Here is a 22,646-nt window from a genome sequence, read left to right as displayed (position 1 = left end):
GAGAAGTTGAGGTGCCCATGACCACAGAGCAAGCAAGTGGAGGGACCAGCAAGGCTGTGGACTCTCTGCCACCCCACCGGGCCTCTGACCCCACACCCGGGCCCCCCGCCGGCCCTCCAGTGCCACACGGATCCACCGTCGTCACGCACATGCACACACGCACACACACGCCCATACATACACCATTTATTGTGTTAGTGGTAGGAGACTCAACACTCAGATTCAAGGGGCCCCTGGCTGGCTCGCTGGGTAGAGTGTACAGCTCTCGATCTCAGGATTGTGGGTTCAAGCCCCATGCTGGGTGCAGAGATTATTTAAAGATAAAACTTTTAAAAAATGAGATTCACACAAAATGCGGACCCATCTTTCCAAGGACACACAGTTTTGGTGGGGATCAATGCACAGAGCAGGCATGTGACAGAGCCGGAGGGAAAAGCAAGGGCTGTCCCCACAGCGCTGTGGACACGGGAGAAGCACCTGAGCCTGCTTGGGGGGCAAGAGGAGCAGAGGTGAGGGCTGGCGAGGATGTGGGGGGGACGAGGTATGGTCGAGAAGGGCAGTCCAGGGTAGGGCATGGTGTGGGCAAAGTCATGGAGGCAGGAGCATCGGCGCGTGTATGGAAAGCAAAGACAGAAGGGGCTGCTGGGCAAGGAAGCCTCCCTGTAGGTCGCAGAGGAGGAGAAGCAGGAGAGAAGGTTCCAGAAGTCAGGCGAGGGGCGGGCTTCATGAAGGGGGAGATGTGTGCCTTCATTTTGCAATTGTGATGCGCACACGGATATCATACATGTAATTGTATAGTAAAGGAAAAAGGTATCGTGGCCCACAGTGCCAAATGCAGAAAAGGATCCAAAAGAGAGGACAGGAGAGCGTCCTTCGGGCCTGGTGCCTGGAGGTCACTGGCAAGAACAATGTCAGAAGAGCCAGAATGCCTGGTTGGAGGAATGCCAGAAAATACGGAGATGGTGGTCAGGCCATCTAGCCCCACAGCGCTGGCTTCAGGAGGGACGGACGTATGACTCACCTCCTGGGCCACAGTGACAGGCATACAGATAGGCACTAGCCTTGATCCCACTGGAAAAGGGACACCCTCTCCCCACTGGGGTTGCTGAGTTTGAAAAAAATGCTGGCCCAGGACGGCTGCGGGTCATCTGGTCGCCAGGAAGGGAGACGAAAGAGACAGGTGCGGTACCCATCATACCCAGCTTTGCCAAAGCCGGTCAACTCTGCCCTTGCTGGCGAGGTGAGCTGATACAGCTCTTCTCCCGACGCTGGTTTTTATATGTCTGTTACTTGCAACTGCGGGTCTTCCCCAACACAAAACAGGTGCCAGGAGGAGTGGAGGGCAGTGAGCATCCTTCCACCCCATGGGGACTGGGAGGCCTCCCTGCTGGAGCCCCGTGCTCAGACCCCATGTCTACGGAGGTGGAAGCATCAGGGAGTAGAGATGCAGGGGTGTGTCAGGGAGGGACACTAAGAAAGCGACAACTGTCAGCAGACACTGGTCGAACTTGGCACAGAGGGCAGAAACACTGCTCTTCCAAGAGGGCCCCTTTCTGGCTGGATCAGCCTACAAGAGCTAGACAGCCTTGGGAACCAGAGGGTTTAAATTTTTGACTTCCCTGCTGCCATTTGAGCCTGGGAGCTTGAAGACAAGGTGGGAGTTAAGCTCAAGACAAAGTCTGGGAAGAGTCAAATTCTTCAGCTCTCCCTCCCAGGCCCTGTCACTGGGCCACACATTTAGCACGGAAAAGAATAGAAACCTTGCAGGCTAAGGAGGCAGATTCTGGGGGAGAAGATGTGAGGGTCTTGCCAGGACGAGAATCTGTGATCAGAGACTGGAAAGTGAGCATCTAGGATTTCCAAGGTAAAGCAATTCCTGGTAATTACTTTCCCAGTTGCCTGTCCCCAGTCCACCACAGGGTCAGGGCCTAAGGCATCCCTCCTTGTGAGCAAGTTCTTCTGCTTGTGCTGGAGGTCTTTGAGGCTGGGAATTATCTGATGTATTCAAAGATTGGGAAGCTACAGTTAACAACCAAGACCAGTGAGTCTGTGATTCGTGCCCTGGTACCTTATGTTTCCCCAGAGCCAGGGTGTTTGTGGGTGGCATCCCAGGGTCCTGCTGGTGCGCTACCCATGGAGTCCCAGGGTTGGGAATACTGACCTTGACAGTATAGATCTGGAAGTAGATGGGTTGGGTGCCCATGCGAACGTAGTAGGTGATGACATCCAGGATGAAGGGGTCCACAGTCCGGGATGTGTCCAGGGAAGGGGGCTGTGAGGGGGCAGAGAAGGTCTTCAGTTATGGGGGCTCCATGCAGTTGTGGGGGCTGCTATTCTGGTAACAGAGAAACTCTAATGGTCCCACGTATCCTCTGTTGGGCACTAATCCAGCTGGGCACTCAAACACACTCCAGCCCTTTCCTTCCCCCTGATTTCCACTCCTAACCCAGGCAGTCCGTCCTCGATTCATTCCACTTGCACAAAGACACTTGGGGTGCCTCTAAGTCCAAGGCACTGAGTAGGGTGCTTGGGGTAGACAAGATGCCTGAGATTATAGCCAACGATCACCGAGTCTGGGCTGGGTTCCAGCCACTCACTGGTCAAGTGACCTGCGGCTTGAGAAGTGAGGGGATCTGCTGTCTCCTTCACTCTTGGGGTATCTCCATATATCAACAGATTAATTTACATGTGTGGGCTATCGGAAAAACACTAGTGTCATGTCCTACACACCTTCCTCCTATGGTTATAAAGCAGAACCATCAGATTTTTTTTCCCTTTTAGATAAACAGAATGCTTACATAGTACCAGAATTGGAAAGCAGCTAGAGTTTATCTCATCCAACCCATATCTGATCCTATAACTCTCTATAGACCAGACTCTCCCGTCTGGTCTATAGAAACATTGCTCCCTTCAGAAAGGCCACATGGAGGAACAGAGAATGTACTCCAACAAGGCTGTCCTCACCTACACTGTTTCCAATCTCTTCACATGGAAACCGCTTTGGGAGGAAACACTGGGGCTGTACAAATCGTTAACTCTGAGGGCAAGGAGAGCAGGGAGGGCCCAAATCCCACGTATGTCCCAGCATGAAAATAAAAACTTACTGACAAAAGAGCATATTTAGGGGCGCCTGGGTGGCTCAGTGGGTTAAGCCTCCGCCTTCGGCTCAGGTCATGATCTCAGGGTTCTGGGATCGAGCCCCGCCTCGGGCTCTCTGCTCAGCCGGGAACCTGCTTCCCCTCCCCGCCGCCTGCCTCTCTGCCTACTTGTGCTCTCTCTCTCTGTCAAATAAATAAAATCTTCAAAAAAAAAAAAAGAGAGAGCACAAGTAAGATCTTCCTCCTCTAACTGCCTCCAAGTTTTGAGGAAAAAGTATTTCAATACCCAGCTAAACAGTCTCCTGTGCATACACAAAGACATTTTTTGGGTAAGCGGTAACTCAGGGAGGAGGTCTCTCCCGACACCTCCACGAGAAGGTACAAGAAAAACACCCCAATCAAGTAGACTGTCAAGTCAGAAATCAGGTACCTAAAATCAAGGTGCATAACACCCTAAAAGAGGCTGACTCGCCTCCAAATTCCAATCAAAATCCTGAGGGGGGGGGATTTAAAAAAAAAAAAAAACTTGACCACATTTCTAATATTTATCTGGAAACAAACAGAAACAAACACAGTCTGAAAGGTTTCCAAGAAGAAGAGTAAGGGGATAGGCTTGCCCTGCCAGCTCTTAAATTAAAAAATGCTAACGTGGCCGGAAATGAATGGATTGACAAGAAAGAGTAAGTGTCCCAGAATAAACTCAAGCATCTGTAAAAACTTAGCAGATGATAAAACTGGCATTTCAGACTGATGGGGCAAGATGGCTCATGCAATAAATAGCTTTAGGACAATGGGCTGAGCATTTGGAAAAAAGCAATTTGCGTGCCTCACACTCAGCCCTGAAATCGATTGCAGGCAGGTTATTTAAATGGAAAAACCAAGACCTGAGAAGTTCCGGGAAATGATGAGTGAATATTAATTTAATCTTGGATATAATTCAGTCTGTGGAGAAGACCTCTTGAAGCAGGACTCCGGTATCACAAAGAATAAAGTCCTGTGTGTAACTGCATAGAAATATCAAACTTCTGTAAGTCAAAAAACCGCTACTGACGAACTTGACAAGCAAGTAAACAAAAGTGGAAAAAAATGTCTGCAACCCCAAAAAGGTTAAAAGTCTCTTAATAGGAGTGGTGCCTTCCCGGCTGGCTCAGTCAGTGGAACTAAAAGACTCTTAATCTCAGGGTCGCGAGTTTGAGCCCCACATGGAGGTAGAGTTTACTGGAAAGATATAAAAAAGATTCTCCTAATAGATGAAGGCCTTTTCAAGTCAGTAAAAGATGGGAGCTCCCTCCCTACTGCCCCACCCAGGAAGGTTGGGGGTATAGCCTGGTTTTGTGGTCAAGAGGATATGCTCTGGTTCCAAGCAGGACTCTACCTCTCATCTCGCCACTTCGGACAAAGTTACCTAATTTCTTTGCACCCCGGCGGCTTGATCTGTACAATGGGGACATGGCAACGTTAGCACCCACCCGTAAGAGTGCCTGTACTTGGTAGGGCTGCTGAGTGTCGAGCCCGTGGGAGCTCTCAGGAAGCACGGGCTCTTACAATCACAGAGACCGTCCCAGGAACCTCAGAAGAGAAGGAACAAATCGGCCTATACACTTACGGGAGAATGTTCTGCTTCATATTTTCCCCAGTGTCCCCCCACCCCCAAGCAGGTGCCTGCTAAGAGCTCCAGCATGAGCTGGTTAGGGCTCCTCTCTTGTGCTCCCTTCCATCCCACCTGGGGGACCCTGGGGCTGACTCTTGAGGCTGAGAGCCAGGGGTGGTATCTGAAAATGGGCCCCTCCCACCTCCCCCCTACCCTCGCATCTCCCCTACCATCTCTGCCAGCTTGTGGATGGCTGGGCAGAGTGTGTTGACTGTGTTCTGGTACCACGGGTCTGCGCGGCCCAGGAACGCCGCCAGCTCTCGGAGCTCCGAATGTCTGCTTGTCGCCGGCTCCTGGGGACAGGGGGACGGGGCAGACCCATCAGCCCGGTCTCTTGGGACTTTCTTCCCGGCCCGAGGGTCCTCTAGGCAAACTGGCCAATCACTGAACCTCTTGGCTCTCTCTCAGTTTCTCTGCCATGTGAAGACAATTGGGTTTTACTCTCCCAGTGAAGCTGGGATACCTTGGATGGAGGGCCACTTGCCAGGGACATCGAAAAATGACCATGAGGCTTGGAAGTGGAGAGACAAGGACTGCTTTGAATTTAATGCTCCCGGAAAAGCAAACAGAGTGGGACAATAGAAATGCAAAGCTGCAAGGGTAAGCTTGTCTCCCATCCCCCAAAAAATCAGGGGGCTCCCACCGCCTGAAATTTCCTTTTATGTGACCCCAGGAATTGTGGTGTGTGCATGCCTGCGTATGTGTGTGTGTGTGTGTGTGTGAGAGAGAGAGAGAGAGAGAGAGAGAGAGAGAGAGGTGGCCCCTGTTTGAACAGAGGCTTCCAATGAATTCCATTAGAAAAGCCAAACAAAATTCAGCAATGGGCAGGCTGTCCCCAGGAGGGGACATTCAGCCTCCAGGGCCTGGGTCTGGGGGTCCTGGGACACAGACCTGCCCTGGAAGGGCTCTCCTGGCCCCGCATCCTAAGGAAGGACGGTCCTAGCCCCTGGAGTCAGGGATGTGGTTGCTTGGCCCCTAAGCCAGACCCCCTGCTGCGGACAGCCTCTTGGTCCTCCCCCACGTCCCCCCTCCCCAGCCCCGCCCTGCCCTGCCCTGCCACCTCAGGCGCCAGCACGGGGATATAGTAGAGCTGCAGGCTGAGTCTAGGGGTCAGGCAGAACTTCTGGGTCTCCCGTTTCCTGGCAAGAGGCAGCAGAGCACAGGGGTAAGGGCAGGTGCTGCGGCTTCAGACAATTCCACATCCCGGTTCTGATCGTTACTCTAGGCGGTCTGGGGGTGGGGGGGCGGTGACGCACCCAATCTCCCTGAGCCGGCGTTCTCAGCTATAGAATATGTACAGTAATGTCTGTCTCAGGGGCGGGGGGGGGGCGGTGGCAAGGATTACGGAGCTCACGGGAAAGAGCTGAGCTGGTGAGCATGGTGCTGGGTGATGGCGGGGTCTGACCGCGCCCCTGCTGCATCCTGGCCAGGCCCTCCCACCCTGTCCCCAGCTGTCCCCCCCACCAGCCGCCCGCCACAGGGCCCTACCTGAGGCAGTGGTAGGCCTGGGCCAGGCGCCCCAGCATCCTGTCGTCCCCCAGGACCAGCACCCTGGCCGTGTGAAGCCGGGAGACCCCCGGCAGCATCCCCCCATCTCCGCTGGGCAGGCCTGTCCTGCGGTGCAGTCCCTGGGGCCCGTCCCAGCACGCAGGCATCAAGATGTCGGCGGGCCACACCCGCTTCTTGATGCCTCCTTTGCGCTGCAGCCCAGCACGCTCCATCTCAGGGCTGCCGGGGACAGGCAGCTCATCAGCCCCCATGGGCAGGTCCCGCTCGATGCCACTGTCAGTGGACAGCATGGACGCCCGGGCCAGCTCCCGGTCTGGCCAGAGGCCCTGCAGATCCAAGGCCTCCAAGTCGGCACTGAGGCGCAACTGGGATCGCGGGCGCAGGAAGAGGACCAGCTCCTTCCCTGGGATGCAGAGAACAAGGGGACCGTCAGGGGAGAGAAGTTACGGGAGGCTGGCAGGGCCTCACCCCAGGAAGTCCTGTGGTTCCAGGTTTCTCAAACACCATTCAGCCCAACAGAATCCTCATGAAGGAACAAAGGTTCTGCGGCCAACAAAGATGGAGAACCCTGAATATTCCTGCCACCTGTAGTTGAGTTCCATTAGTAAACATGTTAAAGGCTCTGAGAAGTCATGCAGTAAAGAAGTCATCTTCACTCAGTAACTCCCATTTAGCTGACCCTGGAGTCTTCTTTATCATATCCACTCCCTGGCTTCCTCCCATCCTCCCCCTGGTCTGTAGCTTCCCCTGGGACATAGAGAACAGACCATACCTGCTCCAGGAAAGACTTCTAGGCTTTTCTAATCTACTTCCATTTTATTATCCATGAGAAAACTGAGTCAGTCTAGCGTGACCCAGCACATGAAAGGAAGTGCCAGGACTTGGACCCAGTTCACTAGCCCAGCACTTCCCGCCATGATCCACACCCTTGTGCCCCCACCCCCTGCCTGGCTGGAGAAGGGCTGGGGACAGCTGCATGGGAACACCAGCGTGGACAGAAGTGTCAGACAGGCGGGTCTCTCTGGAAGGGCCCCCGTCCAGCTGCGGGAACGGTAACTTCTTTCATGTCACTGTCATTGTGTCCCTTCTTAGGAACATTCATTGTTGGGGTCAGCATGGTATCCGGCAATTCCTAATCCCAGGAGGCCAGCGGCTAATGCACTGAGCTATTCTGACATGGAGAAAATGGGTCCTTCTGCATATGCAGAACAACTCAGGCACTAAGGAGCACACACGTGGACACACACAGAATGCGGACACACATACAGACATGCAGACACAGTACACATAGTCATAGACGGACACAGACCCGTGAAGACAGTTTCACGCGCGTGCGCGTGCACACACACACACACACACACACACACGCAGACATACACACACCCCTCCTTCCAGCCAGCTCCCCGCCAGCCAGGTGCGAGGCACAGGACTCACAGAGCTGCTCTTCGTCGGTCCACAGGTGGAAGGAGATGTGGGGGCTGGGCAGAGGGATGCTTGGCTGTGGGTCCTGCAGGGGGTCACCTGAAGGCAGGAGGAGGGCTGTGGCATTCCCCTCTGCCCTCCTCGCTCCAGTTCCTGTAAGGCCCAGAGGGGGTGCGAAGACCCTCTCTCCCACATGGTCCAGCCCAGGCTTCCTCTTTGTCCCATCAGCTCACCCAGGGCCCAACAGCGCACTTGTCCCCTCCTTGCCCGAGGCTGTTGAGCGGCCCCCCGCTTCCTCCAAACTTCCTGGCTCGACCGTTAGGACCTTTCACAGACCAGCTCAGTGTCTTTCGGGACCTTTCCTCCCACGGTGGGTCCCTTCTTGCTAACCCCAAGCCAGAAGTACAGCCAGGCCAGGATGCCTTTCCCGCTGCTGTGTTTCTGTAACACAGCCTGGGTCTGATTCTTAGGAACTGGGTGATGTTGGGCGAGATCCTTCAGCCTCTTTCTAACTCAGGCTTCTGGTGTAAAACGAGGGGCACAGTAATTTCTATCTCAGAAGTTTATTCAAATATATGCCAGGTGCCTCGAACAGCAGCTGGGGTATAGGAGGTGCCCGGCAGGGTTAGCTGTCATTGTGACCAAGTCACCCACCTTCTCAGCCCCCACCTTCCAAGTCCCCAGGCTCCCACCCGCCTCAGCCCCGCGTGGCAGGTGCAGCGCTGCTCTCTGGCGCCCCCGACTGCGGGCCCTCGCTGCCCCCGCCTGCTTACCGCAGCAGCGTCCCCTGGCGGCCGCCGCCGGCCCCAGCAGCCCGCAGTAAATCTCCTCCAGCCTCTCCAGGTGTCCCTCCCGGCTCGGGTTGGGTTCGCTGGCCATCTGCTCCACGGCGGCCACCACAGCGTGGAAATAGCACTCCAGGGCGCGGCGAGGGCAGGCCTGCCGGGGAGGGTCGCCAGAGCCTGCGTCCCGGCCCAGCACCCACCCACCCACCCACCCCAACTCTGACATTGCCTGAAGCTGCTTACACCTGCGGGTCCCTCCTGTCCCTCACATCCAGGCTCCCTGCAAAGTCTGGACCCCAGAGGGGCAGGGATCACCGTCCTGGATGCAAACTCCGGGCAGGCAGGCCTTTGGTTACAGCTGAACCCGGGGCCCCTAGAACATCTTCAACCACATCGTAGTTGCTCAAGAAAACAGTTGCTGATTATTCCCTGGACTTCTGTCATTCCTGCGCTATCTTGACATACCGTGCTGGTATTTACTTGCCATTTGTCTTCCAGTCAGCTCACTCTTTTTGGTTCAAAATGATTTCAGAGGGACAATTTATGTTGCTGCTCTATCTATATAAAAAGGCTAGTGCCTCAGGGAATCTTGTAATAACTAAGATGAATATTAACAATCACAAGGCACTATTATTAAATTCTAGCCAGGTACTGAGGCCTGCCGAGATTTAGAGCTTAGAGCTTGCCTTCTTTCTCTCTCCTTCTAAAAGATACATTATTTATTTTAGAGCGAGAGCTCATGCATGAGTACCAGGGAGAGGGGGTGAAAACCGCAAGCAGACGTGGGGCTCCCACCAGGGGCTCACTTTAGGGCATTGTGGGGTTCAATCTCACAACCCTGAGCTCGCGACTCGAGCCAAAACCAAGGGTCAGACGTTAACCAAACCAAGAGTTGGGTCTTAACCAACTGCACTACCCAGGCACCCCTGCTGCCTTCTCTCTTTAAAAGAGGGAAGTTAGTGTTAAAGAAGTTAGGGGTAAAGCACCACGCTGAGCCCTTCTCCTTAATGGAAATTAACGGAACCAGGTTTTGGAAACCTCTCTCTGTGCATTCCATGTTCTCAAGCATGGCTGCTTCCTGCTTCCTTTAGTATACACGGCATCTGTCCTACCAGCTCATTTGCTCTCTGATTCCATCTTCTATACTCTCCCTCTCTTCCACTCTGCTTTGGCTACACAGGTCTCCTTATTGTTCCTCAAACGCACCAGACATGCTTACACCCCAGGGCCTTTGAACTTGCTGTTCCCAGTGCTTGCACGTTCTCTCTGATATCCACATGGCTCACTCTTTCACTTCCTTTAGGACTTGACTCAAAAGTCACCTGACAAGGAGACTTCCCTGATCACACGATCTAAAATTTCAGCCTCTCCTCCCAATTTCACATCCTTCTTTGCACATTTCCCCCTTTCGCTGTTATTTATCATACTGTACATTTTATTTATTATCACACACACAGAAAAAGAAAGAGGTACACTATAATATAAACTCCCCAAGGACAGGAATTTTTATCTGGATCCCAGCATCCAGAAGGAACACGGCCTGGAATGTCGTGAGTGCTCAGTAAATATTTAATGTATTTATAAATTAAGCACCAAGATGAAACGGACCCTGAGGGCTTTTCCAATCAGATTCCTATGTTCCTCTAATTGCATTATTTATTTGTTCTGCAAACATTTATTGGAGTCCCAGCTGGTCAGAATGACGTCCTCTCCCTTAATCAGGAAGCCACGACCCTCCTTGGCAGACCTCTAGCCCAGAACGGAGGTAGGTCTGCCTGTGTCCTTGTTAGAACCCCACATCCTCTAAGCCAGGAGACGAGCTCCTTCAGTGGCGGGGCGGTGGGGGGGGGGACTGAGGGAAAACAGCCAGAGGATATAATTGAGGGCACTTTCTCAGAGGGTCTTATGGGCCATTGTAATGACTCTGGCTCTGACACTGTGTGATGTGATAAATGCACGTGACTACCCAGATCCCCCACTTTCAGGACGGAGACACACCCAAGCCCTGCTGCTGGGAGCGATGACAGCTGTCCACGGTGAGCTGAACCTCTTGCCAAAGTCGGCCTCCGCTGAAGAAAGCCACCTCCACGCTCACGCCCTGCTCCCGAGGACAGTCCACTCCCAATAACTAGCAAATGTGGAAGGAAGTAAAAAGGTCTGGTCCCTCACGGTAATTCAGGACAACTCCGATTCCTACACAATCAGCTGTGGGCAAACTCCTTCTGGGGCTCAGGAGATTGAAGACAAGAGAGACAGCTGACCCCGAGGAGATGCGGCTGGTCTCCAGTCCCACTGCTGATCCACTGACATCTGGCCCCCAAAGCTGTGCCTCTAGGCCCCTTGCTTGGCCTCATCCGCACATCACTCCGGAAATCCCCGACACCCGCTTTTGCAAAGCAGCCTCCCCGGTTCCTGTTCCCCTGACCTCACGGTGCGGGACGCACAGCCCCAGGTGGCACCGTCCCCCTCAAAGATGTCCTGTACCTGCTACAGCCCGTGGCCAGAGCATCTCTAACCTATTGGAGCCTTGGCTGTGCACAGCGGCCCAGGCTGAGTCAGGCAGAGAAATTAGGATGCAAGGGGGTGAGCGTGAGAAAGGAACGAAATGCCCCGGACAGGAGCAGGGGGCGAGTTAAATAACTAACAGTGCACTCAGAGGTGAGAATATGGTGCAGCCATCAGGGCTACATATTTTCAAGGGAAAACACTCCCATGTGGCGTATTTCCAGTGGGATGGGGGATATCGGTATTATGTAAGCGCACACACCCATGCGGTATATAAAAACCATATACAGAGTTTGGGATCTCCTTTTGTTAGAAAGGAGCGGTGGGGGAGCAGGGCTGGGAAGCGGCAGAACGTAGGTCTGACGTCACAGAGATCTGGGTTCAAATCCTGACTCAGTCCGTTTGTATCTGTGTGACCATGGGCAGGTCAGCAACCTCTCTGTGCCCGTTTGGATCATTCTGCCCATTTCACAACGTTAAGATGGGATACACGTGAAGCGCTTAGCGCGGTGCCCGGGACACAGCGGACATTCACTCCACGGCAGCTACGATGATGAGTGCTGCCAGTCTGGTTCAGGAAACAGACCACAGTGTTCACTACTAGTGTGTCTGGGCAGACAGGCCTGCGGGATGTTTGTTTCCTCTTCTGGCTTACGTGCATTCCCCCCACCCAAGATCTTCCTCCGTGAGTGTGTCCCCCTTTTTGACTGAGGGGAAGGTGGTATGAAAACAGGAGAAGCGGGAGGGTGAGTGGGAGTGCTGGTGTGGGCGGCAGCCCAGGAGGGCTGGGGCGGGGCGATTACCTTCAGCTTGCTCTGCAGGGTGCTGGCGTGGCAGGCGTCCCCGAGTGCCGCCTGCAGGGCATGGGAGACCACGTGCCGCATGCAGGCCTCCGGGGTCTGCTGCACCTGCGCCGCCTCGATCTCCAGCAGCAGGGCGCTGCACACAGAGGGAGATACCAGCTCCGGATCCACGAAGAGGAACACTCTGAAGGCAGAGATGGCAGGGGGTGCCAGTGAGGGTGACCCCCCCAGGAGGAGAGCCCCTGGATGGGCACCGTCAGAGCCTCGGAGCCCCCAGATGTTTTGTTTCTCCAAACACAGGAGCCTGGAGTTTGAAAGTCGAGGTGGGGGGATGGCAATAGGGAGCGGTGGAGACTGGGGCAGATCAGAGCAGGTAGGAGCAGCTACCCCCTGCTGGGGTGGTGACTGGGGCGAGGGCTAGGTTAGTCTCATGTCCAGGTAAGCCCCAACCGAAATCCTGCTCCCTCCCCCAGCTCTGTGGCCCACTGATGACATCACCCTCCAGGACAGATCCTAAATCCTTCCTGCCCAAAGGCGCTCTGGACCCTGAGTGCACCCCATCTCCTCCCATCGCCTGATCACACCCAAAAAACCAGCCTCCCGCACCTGCTCCCCTTCCCGGCTGCCAGCTCCTCTGGGTCCCTCCAGCTCCCTGCACCCCAATCTGCCCCTTCTGCGGCTAGTTCAGCAGTGGCACCTGCAGGGCAGGAGGCAAGGCACCCCCACTCCATCAGCCCCTCTTCCCAACACTACAAGCAGACATTTGCTCAATCTTGTATAAAGGGCCGGGCACACACAGACCAGAGCCTCAGATTCCACGGTGTGCTTGTGGCCTGAGCTGTAAATACCCCAGGGCTGCCTCTGGCTGCCTGGCTGGTTGATGCTGCATCATGGCTAAGGGTGGGGTGGGACAACAGAACCCCAGAGTGGCTCAGTGTCCATGTCACCTTCTGCATGCGAGCAGGATGGCTCAGAAGCCAGCCCAAGAAGAAAGACCTACCTTGCTTCCGGGGAGTCCCCAGAGAAGCCAGGCCCTGCCCACCCTTGACAATACGCCCCACGGCTGGACACATGGCATGGACGGGAAGCTCTGCTGGGGTTCATCCCCACCCCGCCCGGTCCCCCTCAGTGAGCAGTTATGGAGTCCCAACATCTAGAGGGGACAGAAGGTAGCACCCTTCCTGGGGCCACTCACCTCTCCTGGTAGGGGTACAGCTCATTGGTCAGGTTCTGCTCGGCAATGACCAGCCTTTGGTACAGCGTCCCTGCAAAGCAGACCACCTCAGCCAGCAAGTCCCTAGTCCCTGGCCCTCCTTCTTCACTTCCACAGGAGGTGCTGGGACTTCAGAGCTCCAGGGACCTCAGACAGAAAGCAAGACCATGACACGCTACTGCTGCGTCTGAACTGGGGCAGCGCTTTCCTGAGGTAACCTTTACCTGGGACAGCTCTTACCTGAGACAGATTTTACCTGGGACAGCTATTACCTGCCACTTACCTGGGACAGCTATAACCTGGGACAGCTATTACCTGGGACAGATTTTACGTGGGACAGCACTTACTGGGGACAGCTCTTACCTGGGACAGCTCTAACCTGGGACAGCTCTAACCTGGGACAGCACTTACCCGGGACAGCTCTTACCTGGGACAGCAGTCTCTGTTTTCAGCCTTATGGCACAATCCAAGGCTACGGTGCAGTAGGGGGCGGGCAGGGTTAGCAACCTCGTGCAAAAGTTGTAGGTTCTCCGGTAGAGCTCTTCTGTGATGCCCGTGGCCTGGGTAGGAGGGAGGAGTCAGGTGCCTGGAGCCCTAGGTCAGAAAGCTCTGGATGGGGCGGGAGAGTGGGATGGAAAGGAGGAAGGACGGGTCTGACAGCCAGAGCTGGGCTCACACCTCTCTCCCAAATGTACATCCCCAGTGTCTTCTCCCAGTGCCCATGACACACCTCCTGACACCCTGCTCCAATTCACTGTGGTGGGAACCCATCTCCCCCTGTTCTGCTAGCAAATCCACCCCCCTCAGCACCTTTTTCCTCATTCCTGCAGAGCTCCAGGCTCCAAGCTTGGCTGTCCCGTGGCCACAATGCTCACAGCGCAGTGCCCGGGGGCTCCCCTTCCTCACCCCACCCCCAGGCTCCTACCCTGCTGGAGCCCAGCCCTATTCTGCTCCTGGATTCCAGCAGCCCCTGAACTGCTCGTCACGCCCCTCATCCCCCTCGCTGCCCACTCCCACCCCCCGCGACTATACACAGCTCCTGGTTCCCGTTCTCAAGACATTTTCTCCACGGCTTGTCTCTCCTCTGTACAGGATCAGCGATGGCCCCCAGCGCACAGAGAAGCAATCCCGAGGACTTTCTTCTGACATTCGAGGCTCTCGTGCATTCTACACACCGCCTCCCCCACTTCCCCCACTTCCGCCCCAGGACACCCCTCCGTGTATTAGGGCGAGGGCACAGCTAGAGTGGAGAAGCCAGTTTAGGGCGGGTAGTCCAAGAGCTCTAGGCTCGCCCACGCAGAGACAGGCATCCTCTGAGGGAGAAGACAGTGTCTGGCCCTGGTGCTCATGGGGTTCCACGATGCCCCCGACCCTCCGCTCTAGCTCACCTTAGTGAGCACATACAGCAGAGTATGCAGCAAGGGAATGATGACATGCCGGAGGTCTTCGCTTTCTGCCTAGAAAACAGGAGACCGCGGGGCATTTACTGGGCTGGGGCTTGAGGAGGGCTCACCACCTCCTAGCAGGACACAGGTTGGGTGGGGGTAGGTGTGGGCAGGAGATGGGGTAAAAGGCAAGCATCCCACCATGCCAAGGGGAGGGAAAAAAGGGCACAGCCTGCCCCAGCAAGGAAGGGGTGGGGTGGGGAGGGAGCATGGGGGTGGAGCGGGCTGGGAGAGCCTGGGGGTGTGGGGGGCATCCACTCGGGGCAGGAGCTGGTGCCGAGCAGTAGGCCAGCCCCCCGACATGGAGATGCCCCGAGAGCAGCATGTCCCAAATGGATATGACACAGAGCATGGAGGAGGGGATCATTTTGGGGAGGTACAAGAACAACTTTTTTTTAAAAAAGATTTTATTTATTTATTTGACAACAGAGATCACAAGTAGGCAGAGAGGCAGGCAGAGAGAGAGGAAGAAGCAGGCTCCCCACAGAGCAGAGAGCCCGATGCGGGGCTTGATCCCAGGACCCTGAGATCATGACCTGAGCTGAAGGCAGAGGCTTTAACCCACTGAGCCACCCAGGCGCCCCTACAAGAACAATTTTGAAACATTTTTAATAGGTATGCATTTATGTTTATCCGCATTTTCTGTTCCCACAAGTGGGGGTTTTCCATGTGTGGCCATGGTACAGAGCTTCTTTCTGAAATACGCTAAGTCACGTGAAACCGTGGGAGTCAGCGTAAAGAAAATATTCCTTCAAGAAGTAGAGGAGGGAGACAGAGCTGCTTAAAATCACGCAGAAGGTCCACAAAGGACCAGAGTTGGGGGTAGGGTGGATGCAGCACTGATGGGACTGAGGCCCCAGCTGGCTTGGCCTCTCTCTCCCTCCTCCCCACCACCACCTGCCTCCCTGAAACCTGAGAACCCACCTTTTCCAGCTCTCTGAGCAGAATTCGGACCAGCACCGGACTCTTCCCAGGATCTCTCTCGACCTTCTTGTGCAGGGACCATCTCCACATGCCTGGCCAGGACAGAGAGGACCCCAGCACACGCAGGCGGGGCATGGGGGTTCTTAGAGGGGATCCCCCTGAGCAGGACCCTGAGCCCTTGGAGCCCCACACTGTGACTCTGACTGGCTACAGGTCTGACCCCTCAGCCAGGCATCTGGCTCTGGCGACACGGTGGGGAGGGCTTGTCACACGTGGAGGATTTCTGTTCCACTGCCCATCAAGGACAGTGCATTCTTGGGGTGGAAAGGCAGGGATGTGGGACATGAGTTGGCCAGAGTGTGCGTGTGGCCTACGGGCTGGCGATGTTTGGAGCTCAGCACCTGGGGCCACGTGTCTGGAGGTCATGCAGGTCCAGAGGGTCAAGAGGAATTTTGCTCGCACGGGGAGCTGGGGAGGTGGCTGAGAAGGAGTGGGACAGAGGCTGCCTGCTGGCTCTTACCTTGGTTGCTCTGCAGGGCTGGGGCCTGGGGGCTGAGTTCCCGGAGAACAGCTTGCACGCTCCGCTGGAGGTCCAGCTCCGCATCTGGGCAGCAGGGGTGGGTGGGGGGAGCACTGGGCCAGGAGCTTTGGAGCTCAGCGACCCCGGCCTCACCCTCACCCCCATGTCTGCTCTCCCTGAGACCATCTTTCACCCCTTCTTTAAGCCCCAAGAGGTGCCCCAAAGTGATCAACTTAGAGCAGGCAGCCAGCACACAGCTCTCCAATAAGCCTTTCCATCAGCACCTCCCTGCTCTCTGTAAAACCCACATTCCCCAAAGCACCGTGGATATTCCACTGGTGGCTCACAGGGCTGTTTTAGGGGACACTCATGCAGTCCTAAAACCTGAATAATTAGGCACTTACCTTTATGTGTTCAAAAAAATATGTGTTCCTAAATTTCAAGTCAATTTCATGTCAGATCAAGGATGGGACAGGAAAGGACAGACTGTCCCCTCATCAAACTGAACTCAGGCTTTGCTAAGCCAACTTCCCCTCCAGACCCCAGGCCTGGCCCCGGTTCTGTCCCTCACCCCAACCCGCTGGCCTGGCCCAGCTTGAGCAGAACACCGTTAGCCAAATCTAGATGCCCCACGTCTCCTCGGACTGATTTCCCACCTGCCCCACCCCCTTGCAATCCATGGGCTTGTAACTCCCCCGATGTCTTTGTGTCATTTGGGGTCAAGTCCCATCTCTGTCCCCTGGTGTGACTGTCTTGAATGAAGTCTCTTTTGCCACTGGAACCAGTGTCATGAGATTGTTCTTCAGCTGTGGTCCGTTGGCATGTCAAAGCGTGAGTGTGGTACAAGAATGAGCCACTGACATCCGGGAAGCATGGGAGTGGTGGGGAGGCCCCTGGCCCATCTCCCACTGCAGGAAGAGGTTAGCTGGTCAGGGTGGGAGGGGGCGCTCAGGGCTGGGCACCTGCAGCCCATCACCTGGTGCGGGGCCACACTCCCGGCCACTGTGACACTCCTCCTCCAAGACTTGCACCCTTGAGGCACCTGACTTGGGCTCAGGGCTCCCCAACCACACTGCTGAGCCTTTCTTGGTCACAACTGGGTCTAATGCATTTCCACGAGCACCTCAACTCTTTCTCCTTCCCTCGGAGCTGGACACCCATCAGCGCCCTCTCCGTAGCCTGCCCCTGGGCTGTGTCCCCACCTCAAGCCCTGCATGGCCACCCCATCGTGAGGTCTGCTTCTTGGAGACTCCAGACTAAAAACAGGAAGCCATAAATTCCTCTTTCTGACTGGCTCTCACCAAGCGTCTGTCTTCCTTCATGAGCAAGTGTGCCTTTGGTTGTCAGAGAATACCAACCACACGCCTCAGGGGTTCCTCTTTTGTTGGGTTGTCAGGAAACTGACAAAGTGGGGGCCCAGCCTCAAAAACCAGCTCATCTCCAGGGACAGGGACGTCTCCTCTCTGCTCCTCTTTGGGGCTCTTGCTTTATGTTTTACGAAACCTGTATCATAATTGCCTCGCACTCCTTTGGAAGGATACAGGTAGAGATCACATGTTTTAAAGAATCAGCAGGTAGAACGTGTTCAGCCAAAGCACTGGTGCTCAGGGACTGACCCCTCTGGGGTTCTGGCATGAGCTCGGCTAAGTTGGCCAGGGCTCCCCTGCTTCTTGAAAAACCCCCACCTTTCTCCTGCCGCTCACTTGGTCCCCTTGGACCTCATCAAAGTCTGTTTCTGAGTCTCCCCGAGGCTGAGAGTGGGCGGCTCTCACAGCTCAAGTTTCTCCCCCCTCCACTCTGCTGGGCCGTGCATCACCCCCCACTCTTCCCACCCCCCGCACCCCCTGGCAAGGAAATCATGAAGCCTGGCACGAAGGCTGGTCACAAGCTGCCTTTCTACCTACCTGTGTCCACCTTACATGGAGATTTTTTTAAATTGTATTTACTTATTTTGACAGAGAGAGATCACAAGTAGGCAGAGAGGCAGGCAGACAGAGTGGGGCGGGGGGTGAGCAGGCTCCCTGCTGAGCAGAGAGCCTGATGCGGGCCTCGATCCCAGGACCCTGAGATCATGACCTGAGCCTAAGGCAGAGGCTTTAACCCACTGAGCCACCCAGGCGCCCCAACCTTACATGGAGATTTAATGAGTTAATGCAGGCAGAGTTTTTAAAACATTGTTATGTCTACTTTCTCCTTTCTTCCTTCCTTCCTTCTGCCTCCCTCCGTCCCCAGCCGCCTCTCCATGGACAGCACAGACTTCAAACTATGATAGCCATCATCTCCTCCCTGCCCCTCCCTAGAAGGGCAGCCAAGCCTTTGTCTTCTGAGCCCTGGGTTCCCCTGCCTTGCACAGGGAGTCAAGCTTTTATGTTTCAGAGAAAAATAGAGAAGTTGCCAATAGCCCCAGGAGACAGCCCCACATAAAGTATGTTTTCGAAAGTCTAGGCGGCCGGAACAAGCGTTCAGGCTTTGGTCCGCATCTGGCTTGCAGACGTGTTTTGTTTGGGCTTGTAGAGTGTCTTGGAAAAAAAAAAAAAAATCAAATCAGCTGCTGACATGTACAAATCAGGAGATTTTGCATGAAAGTTTGGGTTTCTGGCATCCCTGGAAAGTCTGTTGACACCAGGCATGCATTCTTCGCACATGTGGCAATCGACGGGGCACAGCTACCCCGGTTCTTCACAGCGGCCCCCTTTCCTTGTCTGGCTCATCGACACCCTTTACCTGGCCCCTTGAGTTTGAGACCCCTGGCTCTAGGACTGAGACAACCGAGCTGGAAATGTCTCAAAGGAATCGGGAAAAGGCTGCTGCTTGTAGCTACTGAGGACAATGGCAACCCGAGGTGGGAGGCTGGATGCCCCAGGGCTGTAAGAGCACAGGGTTATGGGGACCCAAAGAATGAGAAAGATTGGGGCTGGCTGAGAGCTCAGACGAAGGCAGGTGAGCACTATAGTTGGTGCTTGAGGGCCACGGTTGTGTTTTCCTGGGTCACCTTTGCCAGCGCATAAGAATGTCTCCAAAGGAACCCTCTCTCTCCCTATGGACCGTGCACACCTGGCCAACCTGTTCAGGGACGGGGGTGTGGCAGCTACAGTGGATTGAAGACACAGCCTCTTCCTATCATGAAGACTTTGTAACCTCTGGGCTTATGAGATCACAAACAGAGGGCAGGCAGCCCAGGCAAATGACCCTGGAATTTGTACTGACCTTGGAAAATGAGAGCTTGAAGCTGGATTTGATCTGATTAAGCAAACGAAAGAAACAGGATATTTCTTGTGCCTCAAGCATCTCAGGGTTATTCGTATATGACATGCATGTCTAACATTACTCTTGACTCAGAACAGCCAATAAATAAAGGCCATTCATAATTATTACCTTCCCCTCCATCCAGGAATGTAAGATATTACTATTAGGCATCATGTTACTATTAATATCTCACATTTAAATAGCGCATAAAAGGCATACACACAGAGAGTCTTACGGAGGTGTGGTAAGACAATGTGAGGTGTTCATCAAACCGAGTTCATGTTTGTCCTGGGTCCCCGGGAAGACTACATTTCCCAGAATCCCCTGCAGCTAGATGGATGTCACGCATTGAGCCTGTCTAGTGGAATGCGGTGGACACAACGTATGACATAAAATCCTTTGCACTGGGGCGCCTGGGTGGCTCCATGGGTTAAGGATCTGCCTCCGGCTCGGGTCATGACCCCAGGGTCTAGGGAACGAGCCCCACCTCAGGCTTCCCGCTCAGCGGGGAGTCTGCTTCTCCCTCTCGGTCTGCAGCTCCCCTTGCTTGTGCTCGCTCTCTCACTCTCTCAAATAAATATATAAAACCTTAAAAAAAAAATCCTCTGTATTATCCTCCACCTCTCTCTTCCTATTCTTTGGTGACCTTGGAAGACGTGTTGGAGTAGACGGTGCCATGAGAGGGCACATCCCTGAAGGACTGGAGCCCAGCCTGGATGGTGATGTGAGACGTAAGCGTCGGTTGTGCTAATCCACCGACATCGGGGTCACGGGTGTACCAGCTAGCCTTTCTGACAGACCCTCGGACGCGCAGATAATTTTCTGGAATCTCATCTCACTGGCTTCTGAGCAGAGCCCTGGGAGCTCAGCAGGGCAATACAGTTCTCCCTGTTCTGCTTTGTAGATTCCAAGTCAAGAGCTCTTAGTCTTGTGCCGTATTATCTCTCCGAACACAGAGGTCAAACCCAGAGGTCAAACCCAGAAGGACCTTGGAGGCTCTCGTCCCATTTGACAGCTGGACAAATGCACAGAGCTATTATTGGAAGAGAGCTGTCCCTTTGGCGGACGCTCTTCCTCTAAAGCTCCACTCTTATATGTCCCCTTATAGTCACCTGCTTACCCGGAAAAGGGAGAACAACATATGTCTATCTATGCGTATCTGGGCTTCGAATACCAAAAGCCAATGCCCCAGATAAAGGTGCCTGGACAGAGTCGCAACTCTCAAGGTAGTTCAAGGTCCAGTCTTCGATTTCAGGCCATTTGAAGCTATAGCAGCACAAGGCCATTCCAGCTCTGTGTTGCCCTGTGGTCCCAGACAGTCCTTGTAGGATGTTTGCCTTTTCCCTCCTTCCCAATCTTGGTTGCACAGGAGAATCACCTGAGAGCTTTAAAAAAACACTAACATACAGCCCCCAGCAAACTAGCCTAAATCAGATCTCTGAGAGTAGGGACTAATAATTTCTTTTTTAATAGCTCCCCAGGACACTCTAATGGACAGTTAGGGTAGGAATTACTGTCTTAGCTCTTAAGCTGAGAGCTCTGGACAATTGAGCTGTTAGTCAAGGAAGGAGTCAGGTGCCAAGATGCTCACAGAGGCTGATTATCCCTGCATAAAGGATGAAGGTCACAGGGTCAGAATGGCTCCTTCCTGGCTTCATGGTGACAGGAGGAGATTCAAAAAACATAACGGGAGGAAGTTTCATTTTTATTATTGCTGTATTTCACTTGTTTTGCAAGACGTATGCATTTCTTCAGAAACATGACCCTGGGAACTAGGCAGCAGACAACATGGCTCTAACTCTCTTGGGGCCCAGCCATGACATGAATAAAATCTTCTAAGATTTTTCTAAGTAGACCTGTCTTTGTTGTCTTGAAGTCACCCCATACCTATTTGTCACGGTTTTTTATGTGTCACCTCGACTGGGCCACAGGACACCCAGATATTTGGTCAAACATTCTTCTGGGTATCTCTGGGAGGGTGTTTTTGAATGAGGTTTTTAAACCACTAGACTGAGTTGACAGACTGTTCTCCCTAACGTGGGTGGGCCTCATCTAATCAGTAGAAGGCCTGCACAGAACAAAAGGCTGACACCCGCCCCACCTCCAAGTAATAGGGAATTCTTCCTGCTTGACTGCCTTCCAGCTAGGACATTGGTTTTTTCCTTGCCTTTGGACTGGAACTACACCATAGGCTCTCCTGGATCTCTAGCTTGCCAACTGCAGGCCTTGGGACTTGTCAGCCTTCATAATAATGTGAGCAAATTCCTTAAGACAAATCATTCTGCACATGGTTGTACAGTAGGACACTCTTCCTAACACACCCTCAGAGGCCCAAGGCATCGGGATGGAGAGGGCTGGTGGAACAATCAAACTAAGTATTTCCTCAGCCTTCTTTAGCCAAGGAGTGGAATTGGGGCAGGCGGTAGATGTGTCCATCCAGATGCAAGGGTTATAGGGACACTCGGGTCACTTGGTACCCAGAAAATTACTACCAAAGAGGTTGAATTTGTAATTTCCAAGGGATGTTCCCCTCAAACTGGAGTACTGGAAAGTATTGTCCTTTTCTGCTTTCCGGATAGCAGCTGTCGGAATCAGCTCCCCCTCTCTAGGATGGAAATGGCAAATACCAACAAACACTTTCTGGACCATTCTCTTCTAAAATCACTATAAAATCACTAACCCCAGGGCCCATTTCCTCATGTCAGGTGAGCCATAAAACAACTGAGAGGAACACGATTGGTTTGTGTGTGTGTTCTGACTCAGACTTGGGACTCCCGAGCTCTGTACAGATGGATGTCACTGGGTACATTGGTTTCCCTGGTTTTCAGAGGGTGAAATTTCTCTGACCTTGACATATTGACCATCTGGACCTCACGGACTGCCCTTCCAACCAGGGCCAAGGACTCATCTGGGAATCCCCTGGTCTCAGCCTCTCAGCTGGTCACTGAAATCTGGGCTCAGCACCCAGACACACCATCAGCTGGAGTAATGGGGCTCACAGTTTTCTTCCATCCCACACCCGATCCTCCTTGCCCCCATGTGGAACAAAGGCTCAGATTTGCAGGGACGGCAAAATAGCCACAGCTTTGGTGCCCGTGCCACACCGCTCTTTTGTATCCCTTAAAATAAATAATTTTTCAGGTGCCCCTCTTCTTGACTCTAGAATGACAGAACCCTTTAGGGCTCTAGGACGGTGGGGAAGGTTATAAACATTTGTAATTTGGGAACACAGCCCATACAACTGCAGTTCTGATCATGAACGCCCCCCCCTTCAGAGCTCCCAGGGCAAGCATCGGAATTTTGGGATGTTTCCTTCTGCCCATCTGATGTGGGAGGGGGTCACCTGTCATATCCTTGGTGGTGGGTATCTGTGGTTTCCCCTGCCTAGCAATCCTCCCTGCTCACTCTGATCTTGGTGAGGCTGTGGCCTTTGGCCTTGCTCTGCCAAATTACCAAATTACCTTTTTTTTCTTTTTTCTTTTTTTTTTTTCTGACCCCACCCCATAGTTTTGCCGGAGAGGAAAA

General features: G+C 53.9%; 1 protein-coding gene across 4 annotated transcripts in view; it reads right to left on the bottom strand.

Annotated features, from left to right (window-relative positions):
- The window catches only part of PIK3R6 (phosphoinositide-3-kinase regulatory subunit 6), a 50,611-nt gene that overhangs the window by 10,749 nt on the left and 17,216 nt on the right, over positions 1–22,646 (bottom strand). For 3 of the 4 annotated variants that reach the window (XM_047707771.1, XM_047707767.1, XM_047707769.1), the window contains 12 exons: positions 15,876–15,959; positions 15,356–15,447; positions 14,375–14,443; positions 13,414–13,546; positions 12,969–13,038; positions 11,774–11,957; positions 8,454–8,619; positions 7,693–7,779; positions 6,238–6,661; positions 5,810–5,888; positions 4,920–5,042; positions 2,162–2,272 (listed from right to left, as the gene is read on the bottom strand). In XM_047707771.1, the coding sequence (XP_047563727.1) occupies positions 2,162–2,272; positions 4,920–5,042; positions 5,810–5,888; positions 6,238–6,661; positions 7,693–7,779; positions 8,454–8,619; positions 11,774–11,957; positions 12,969–13,038; positions 13,414–13,546; positions 14,375–14,443; positions 15,356–15,447; positions 15,876–15,959 (1,622 nt within the window). Of the gene's footprint in view, positions 1–2,161; positions 2,273–4,919; positions 5,043–5,809; positions 5,889–6,237; positions 6,662–7,692; positions 7,834–8,453; positions 8,620–11,773; positions 11,958–12,968; positions 13,039–13,413; positions 13,547–14,374; positions 14,444–15,355; positions 15,448–15,875; positions 15,960–22,646 lie in introns of all 4 variants that reach the window. The other variant, XM_047707770.1, reaches the window with a different exon arrangement.

The sequence above is a fragment of the Lutra lutra genome, chromosome 16 (genome assembly GCF_902655055.1).
Source record: "Lutra lutra chromosome 16, mLutLut1.2, whole genome shotgun sequence".
Taxonomy (NCBI): Eukaryota; Metazoa; Chordata; class Mammalia; order Carnivora; family Mustelidae; genus Lutra; species Lutra lutra.
This window is presented reverse-complemented; position numbering and strand designations above follow the sequence as displayed.